The sequence below is a fragment of the Marmota flaviventris genome, chromosome 9 (genome assembly GCF_047511675.1).
Source record: "Marmota flaviventris isolate mMarFla1 chromosome 9, mMarFla1.hap1, whole genome shotgun sequence".
Taxonomy (NCBI): Eukaryota; Metazoa; Chordata; class Mammalia; order Rodentia; family Sciuridae; genus Marmota; species Marmota flaviventris.
The window spans coordinates 7304775-7312514 of record NC_092506.1 but is presented as its reverse complement, the minus strand read 5'-3'; the positions used below and the strand labels follow the sequence as shown (position 1 = coordinate 7312514).

The following is a 7740-nucleotide window of genomic DNA, read 5'->3' as shown; positions in this document are numbered from 1 at the left end:
GTGAGACTCTGTCTCTAAATAAAATACAGAAAATAGGACGGGGGATGTGGCTCAGGGGTTAAGTGCCCCTGAGTTCAATCTCTGGTACCCCCCACCAAAAAAAGAAAGAAAGAAAAGAAACTAACCCTAGCTACAAGGGAGGCTAGAAAATGCAGCCCTGCTCAGGGCCACCTGCCCAGCCACACTCTGAGCATGGGAGAACCTTCAAGATGGCCGCCAGCAACAGAGGAGGGTTCCGATGAGCACGTGGAGGGTCAGTCCTGGCAGGTGTGGCCTACGTCAGTTGGAACTTAGGTGACTCATGGAGATAGCCAAAGTGCTAGGTGGAGCAAGGTACAAAGGAAATGGGCTCTGGGATTGGAGGCCCAGATGCATCCACGCAAGTTGTGACTTCGAGCTGTGTGACCTGGAACAAGTTGCAAAATATCTCTGAGCCAAGGCCACCTCCTCTGTAAACTGTGACAATTACATGGGATAGGGTCTACAGGGGGCACCCAACCAATGGCAGGAATTCAGTCACCACAGGGTGCCTCAGGTTGATTGCAGACCAGATTAGGACATTAGTGTGGGTACAGGCTATGTTGAGCTTTATTGTCAACGAAAGGGATCCTCTTAGCCAATTCTTAATTCCCACCTGGCAAGTGAGATGGGAAAAGAAGATGTGGGATGGGTGTGGATGAGGTGGAACCCCAACCTCTGCACCCCTTCCCTGGAGATGACTTGGAGACGTCAGGGCATGCAAATGGAGGTTGGGAGGCACAGGAGACAGCTGTGTGTGACAGAACCAAGGGAGCAGGTGTGGTGGCTGGAGTTGGGAGATAGGTCAGGGGTGCAATCAGCATTTCATTTAATGAGCACTTAGTGAGTACATCTGTTCAAGCATCGGGGTTGTGCTGAGAGACACAAGGCGCTCACACACCAATGGAGAAGCCAAGTAGCAAATCAAACACAGAGCAGTGCAGGTGGGCTGGGGGCCCTGGAAGCTCAGAGTCAGCGTGGGCAGGGCAGGAAGTACCCTGGAGACAGTGCTCTGCTGTGTCTTGGAGGACACTGGGGTCAGCTGGGGAATCACTGCCCCCATGGCCAGCGGGGATGAGCCTCCCAGGCCTGGGCCACAGTGAACACAGCTTGTTCATGTCCACGAAGTGACCAAGGGAGAGGAAAGCCTAGTGGGGAGGGACGGCCAGGTAGTGGTGGGGTTTGGAATTTTCCCGAAGGTAATGGAAGCCCCTGAAGGATTCTGGATGGGGATGGACAAAAGGTCACACCACGCTACAGTCATGGGAGGAGAGCTTTGAAAGGAGTGGATGGGAAGAAGAACCCAGTGTGCTGTTACTGGACCCCAGGGGGAGGGTGGCGTGGAAGCCACCTCCAGTCCCTGGGAGCTCCTGAAGAGGGGACATGGCAGCCAGACACGGTGGTGCCCACCTGAAATCCCAGCAACTCAGGAGGCCGAGGTAGGAGGATCACAGGTTCAAAGCCAGCCTCCATAGCTGTAAGCAACCTACTGAGACCCTGTCTCAAAATGAAAAATAAAAAGGGCTGGGATGTGGCTGAGGTATTAAACGCCCTTGGGTTTAATACCTCATACCAAAAAAAAAAAAAAAGAGGGGACCTGGCAGAACTAGGGCTGGGCTGTCACCAGCACCACTTGTGCTTCCTGGTTCAGGGAAGAAAAGGGGTCCAGGTGAGTGCTGCTGGGTAAAAGCCAGGATCAATGGCTTTCTGCTCAGGTGTCCTGCAGCCCGGTCTGGGTGGTTGGAGGTGCCGGGCCTCGGAGAGGCCAAGCCCCTTGCATTTGAGTTCAAGCTGGGTGCTCTCAGCTTGGCTTCCCGACTTGCCCTCAGGGTCCTGTGGGGGAGCTGCTGGCAGTGCCCGCCAGGCTCATCCCCTTGAGTGCAGGAAATACTCATAGCTGAGGAAGGTGACAGCGTTGACCGGAAAGGCACGGGCACTGTTGATGGTAAGCCCCCGGAAGAAGACCCCCAGTCCCTCCTGCCGGAAGCTGCTCACCATGCAGTCCAGCAATCCCTGGTAGGCTCTGCGTCCCAGGCCATCCATCTGCATCCGGGACTTGATCACGTCTAAGGGCGTGGCTGTCACCCAGGAGGCAATGCCTGCAAAGCCCCCGGCCACTAACACTGTGGCTGAGCCTGGGGTAGAGGAAGCCCAGGGTGGGGTCAGATGGGAAAAAGAGCACCCTCTCCCTCCCCAGCCCCCCACCCTCTCACCACTTCACTTACTAGGGGTCTGGCCATCTGGAGTGTACTGGCGACAGAGCCCTTCATAGGTGACAAAGTAGATTCCCAACGTGGGGGTGTCCCTCAGCATTAGGGCCCAGGCTCCTCGGAACAGTCCCCGTGGACCCTCTTCCCGGAAGATGGTGGCTACGCAGTGCACGGGCCCCTGGTACCGGGGTCGAGGGCTCCCTGGCTGCACCCTTGACTCCGTCTGGTTTTGTAGTCGGACTTTGATGAGGTCAAATGGGGCCAGGCAGTAGGACTGTTGGGAAGGAAACAAGCAGGGCTTGGGCTGGTAACTGTCCCTTAAGACAACAAGAGGAAGGATGGGCAGAGGGGCTGCATCAGCCTGTGGGGACCACACTGGGGCCTCTCCCACACATGGCTGGGCATGGGCCAGGGCATTCTGATGCAGCAGGACAGGCCACCTCCCTGGGTATCAGGCTTGGTCCCCGCCTCATGCACAGCACCAAGCTTGCCTGGCAGGCACCAGGCCCAAGAGGACAAGCCCGGATTGTTTTTCCAGGAGTGGGAGTGAGTGTCTGGCCTCCCAAGATCCAGGGATGTGCAGGCATTTGCAGTAACTGGGCTGGATAAAGGGTTCAGTCTGTGACCATGAAACACCAAAGAACAGGCCCTCCCCAGGGTGAAGGAGGTCACCTCAGTGTCATTGTTCTAGTTACAGGGCCCAGCTTCACAGCTTCTCCCCCTTCCTCTGTGTGTCACCTCTCAGAGGCCTGAGGCCACCACTGGGCAGCCCTTCCTGCCTCTCACCAAGCCCTGTGATGGGTGGGATTCAGCAGGTCATAGAATTCTTGTCATTGTCTTAGGTAGACAAGAAAGATTTGGGGTAGAAATGGGACAGGGCCCCTGGTGGGGGTGGGCACTGAGGGGATACAGAAAGGAGGGGGAGGGGGGGGTTGGGTCAGGGACACAACCGCATTGTTCAGATAAGCTGCTGAAGTTCAGGTGAGAGATGGGTCCAGGCTGAGGGTGGCATGTTGCTGGGGACATGTGTGGGGTTTTTTTTGTTTTTGTTTTATTTTTGGGTGTACCGGGGATTGAACTCAGGGGCACTCGACCACTGAGCCACATCCCCAGCCCTGTTTTGTATTTTATTTAGAGACAGGGTCTCACTGAGTTGCTTAGTGCCTCACTTTTGCTGAGGCTGGCTTTGAACTCATGATTCTCCTGCCTCAGCTCCTGAGCCTATGGGATTGGAGGCGTGCACCATGGTTCCAGGCCCGGGCTCATATGTGTCTTGGGAGGAGCCACCTGAGCCCAACTCCTCAGCTTTAGACATGGCTGGTGGTGGAGGGGACTGGAGATCAGCCCTGGAGGTAGGTTTTGATAAACAGCAAGCCACACTTTTACTTTTGTCTCAGCAGGCAGGATTGTGGGCTGGGGACCCCCTTTGTGAGACAGGCCCTAATGCTGCCCTCCAGAGCCTGTTGGCCGAGCTGAGCCCTTGGCCAGGGTGGTTTCCTGAGCCTGGTCTCCCGAGGGCTGAGGAAAGTGCTGTGTGGTGGGGGCCACGGAGGACCAGGTGTTCTTTCCCCAGTGAGCCGTCAGCCTCTGCCAGGTGGAGAACAAGTCCGTGCCCGTCAGAGGCTGTCGGTGTCTCCCTCTTCCTCCCACCTGCTCACTAAGACACAATTCTGCTTCGAGACCTGTTATGCCAAAGCCATAGGCTTGACATGAATCCCAGGCTCCAGTCAGCCCTTGGACCCAGTCTCTATCCATGGCCCGACTGTCCTCTATTTTGCTTTCTAGAGACTGAGGAGCGGGGCCTGGCTGGGCCTAAGTCAGGCCACTTTGCTGAGTGTCTCGGTTCTCTTTATTGTTTTTGCAGAGTATAGAGCTTGGGGCTTAGAGATAGGTAGTCATGGCTCCCACACAAGAAGGTTCAGAATCCTCAAGACTTCTGGGGGTCTCGTTAATCATTAATTAACTTAATATGCAGCCTGACTTTGTCCTCGGGTCTTGCTCTCTGCTCCATGAAACATGTCAAGGGCATCAAGGCAGGTGACCAGCTGGGGTGTGGGACAGAACCAGTCCCTCTGCCTCTTTCTGTTCAGATTCCTTCTTGCCTCCACCCCACCCCTCAAAAGCCCATGAACTACAGTGCTGAGAACAAAACCAAATGACTGCAGCGACTTAATGATTAATATCCCGGGCCTCTCCCAGTGAGATCTGTGGCCTGGAGCCTCAGGTGAGGCTCCCAGATAGTGGCCACCAGTTGCTGAGGGCAAGGGCCTCAGCCAGGCAGGGCTGGGCTTTGAGCTCTGTGGGGACTAATTGTTGTTCAGGGTCAAAGGTCACCATGGGGAGTAGTCTTCCCACAGAGCTGGGGTTGGCAGACCCCTCTGGAGGTGGACAAGTCCTGTCAGCTCGAGAGCAGGCTCCAGCTTCTCCTCTATGGCCTCCTCTTGGCACTGCCAACCAACTCTTTCTGTCTTTTGCCCGCTCTGTTCTCCACCCTCAGGTGGGCAGCCTGGTTAGGCCACCAGGAGCAGCAGCACCACATGGCCTTCAGCAAGGCCTGCCCATCTGTAGCTCTGAGTCACCAGAGGGTTAGGGAGGAGACAGACCCCTCTGGTCAGCACGGTACCACCTGTGTGTATGCCCACGTGCCACCCACTCACCTGCAGGACACCACCAGTGCAGCCTGCTATGAAGACATGTGTGTAGCTGGGGGGCTGGGCCCGCCGCTCCTGGTGGGAGGTGGCTGTGAGTGCCAGCAGGGTGTTGCTGTAGACCCCGAACAGGACAGAGTTGACCACAGGTATGCTGGCAATGGGGAAGCTCATTCCCTTGAAGAAGCCCAGGAGCTGCAGGGCAACATGGTGGCACTGAAGTAGGCACGGCGGGCTCACCCCCTCCCCTTACCAGCCCAGCAAGGTCTCCTCCCTCCCTCCCACTCCCCTTTACTAAACCCTATCCCAGGGAGGTGGGGTGGTGAGGTTGGGAAGGCCTGGCTCTATCCTGAAGGGGCTAAGCTACCACCCAGTGCTCCCAACGAGCCCAAACGTGGTCTTTTGTTTCGGAGAGCAGAGCCCTGCTGGGAGGAAAAGGAAACTTATGCCACCTGCCCCAGAGCCTCCCACCCCAAAGAGGTGATTCACCCACCGACTCATGGCGGTAAATCTTGACCATACAGTCCATGATGCCCCGGTAGCTGGTCTGGGTCTGAAGTCGCACCTGCATAGGGAGGACAGGGCAGGTGGGGCAGGTGAGCCAGTCAGGGCTGCATCCATGCCAGGCAGCCAGCTCTGCCCTCTGCCCCTTGGAGCAGGAAGCCAGTGGGTAGGCAAGGCAGCATGAGCCCCTCTCAGCCAGGCCTGATCTGGGCCACATGATGTTCTGTTCAAGTGAGACAGTCCAGTCCTCTGGTGCCTCTCCTGACTCACCTTCACAGTGTCAAAGGGATGTCCCAGGACCAGGCCCAGAGCTCCTGTGATGACAAGAAGGTGCTATGAGTGAGGGCTCATGCCAGGCCCAGGAAGCAAGTCTGTGTGAGAGGAAAGAGGGATTCAGGCAGGAGGAAGGAGGCCAGGCCTTCTCAGACTGTCCACCTGCCCTCCAGACTTCAAGGAGACTCTAGCTGGTGCTGCCCGGCCCTGCCATGCTATGTGCTGGGCCAGGAAGGTACTAGGTTGAAGGACTGAGACCCTGGGCCCCACCTGAGGAGACACATGCAGAAGGGAAGGGCCCACTGCAGACGCTGTTCACACTGACTATAGAACACAAGGTCTGGAAGGAATCTCCACCCGGCACCTTCCTCCATCTCACAGTGTTGTGGCCTTGCTCCAGAGACCCTGCCTCCCTGGCACTCGCTACTCAGGCTGCAGTGCAGAGCTGGAGGGTCCCTCCAGGAATCTGGCTGGCACCTGGGGAGGAGACCCCACCTCCTACTTCCCAGCCTCATCCTCCACAGCTCAGGCTTGCTCTGGAGCTTGAGGCTGCCTCCCCAGGAGGTGGGTTCAGAATGTCCTTCCCTTTCTCTCAAGAGGAATGTCATCTAGAATCTGGGTTTGGGTACACAAACCGCCATGTCAGGCCTCAGAGCCCAGGGGTGCAACCCATTGCCAGGTAGGGCAGAGGCCCAAAGGGGAACTCAGGACAGTAGGGTAAGGTCAAAGGTGAACTTCCTTTTGGGCCCTGCAAGATGGACCTGGCCCCAGTGGGGGGACCTGTGGTACAGGATGTTCCTCGGCTCTCCGCTGTAGTGGGTGTCAGGCGGAGTAGCCTTGGGATGCAGGGCTTGTACCTCTGGCCTGTACCTTCTTCTCCTCTCCTCCTTCCCTGTGACTCCCAGGAGGCTCTGGGGACAGCTGGCTTTCGGGTCTCCAGGGGGATCAGAACTTTAGCCTCGGTTCTTCATATGTCACCCACCATCCCTAGGAAGTGACCTACCCTTAGATGTGATAGAAGGAAGAAAAATGTCTCACCAGAGATCCAGCCAGCCATGAACTCCTCCACAGGCATTGTCTGGGCTCGGGCAGGAACTGGTGCTCCACACGGGAGACTGGTGAGTGTGATTCCCCTGCCCTCCCCCGAGACGGGCAGACAGCCTCCCACTAATGTTTAACTCTGGCTGGAGGGTGAGAAGTGGCCCAGTGCCCAGATCTCAGGCAACCAGGAGTGGGGCGTGAGCCAACTTCAGTGACCCTGAGACTGGAGGATGTGTGTGCAGAGCAGGGAATCTTCCGGGGCAGGAAGATGGGCCCACAGGCCTGCGGAACGTCCTTTCTGGTCAATGACGCCTTACTGAGTGGCCTGAGATGGCAACTGGGTTCTAGCCCGGCCAGGCCCCTCCAGGGCTGCCTCAGTTAGCAAGAGACAAGGCCCGTCCCGCCTGTTCATGCCAAATTCCTACTCATGCCCACCAGAGCACAGGCCTTGCCCACCCCAGACCGGCAGCGAGACCTGGTGGAGGCAGAGTGTGGCCACTAGGTGGCAGGCCCAGCTCACAGTGGCCTGCAGCAGCCACTCAAACAGGATACGCTGGGAAGAACCCAGGAAAATAGAAGAACCAGCCCCTAGAAGAGGCTCCCCAGGCCCTTAAGCCTGTCTACTCTCAGTCAGAGATGCTGCCTCCCTCAGCCTCCTGTGCCCCAGGGAAAGCTGACGGTTCTGACTAGGTAAAGGACTGTGTGTCTGTGCAATGGTACCGTGCTGCTCTGGGTCAAAACCAGAACCTTGCTATGTCTCTCGCCCTCCCTCACCCTCTTGCTTCCTCCACAAGAAGATGGAACATGAAGGTTGTAGCCAGATGCCTACGCCTAGATATGGGACTTGCCAGTCTCCAAACTGGGAGAAATAAATTTCTTTATAAGTTGAGAGAGAGAAAGATCGAATCCTTTCTGGGTTCTCTGAGCCCTCAGGGCCCACCCATTCTCCTCTGACCTCACCTCCGGCCACCCTGGCCTCCCTACTTTTCTTTCAAACAAGCCCCCGCCTCCAGGTCTTTGCACGGGCTGTTCCCTCTTCCTGGACA

General features: G+C 56.9%; 1 protein-coding gene across 1 annotated transcript; it reads right to left on the bottom strand.

Moving 5' to 3' along the window:
* Positions 1-615: 615 nt before the first annotated feature.
* Positions 616-7223, bottom strand: Slc25a45 (solute carrier family 25 member 45). The gene is made up of 6 exons (XM_027944592.2): positions 6692-7223; positions 5651-5694; positions 5370-5441; positions 4886-5071; positions 2244-2502; positions 616-2153 (listed from the first exon to the last, which is right to left on the bottom strand). The coding sequence occupies exons 1-6, from the start codon at positions 6726-6728 to the stop codon at positions 1885-1887; spliced, it is 867 nt and encodes a 288-aa protein (XP_027800393.1). The 5' UTR covers positions 6729-7223; the 3' UTR covers positions 616-1884.
* Between the last annotated feature and the right edge of the window lie 517 nt (positions 7224-7740).

Coding starts and splice junctions, on each gene's coding strand:
- Slc25a45 (XM_027944592.2), bottom strand. CDS start 6,728: ATGCCTGTGGAGGAGTTCATGGCTGGCTGGATCTCTG. Junction 5,072..5,369: donor AGATTTACCGCCATGAGTCG/GTGGGTGAATCA, acceptor GTTGCCCTGCAG/CTCCTGGGCTTCTTCAAGGG. Junction 2,503..4,885: donor GCACTGGTGGTGTCCTGCAG/GTGAGTGGGTGG, acceptor CCTTCCCAACAG/TCCTACTGCCTGGCCCCATT.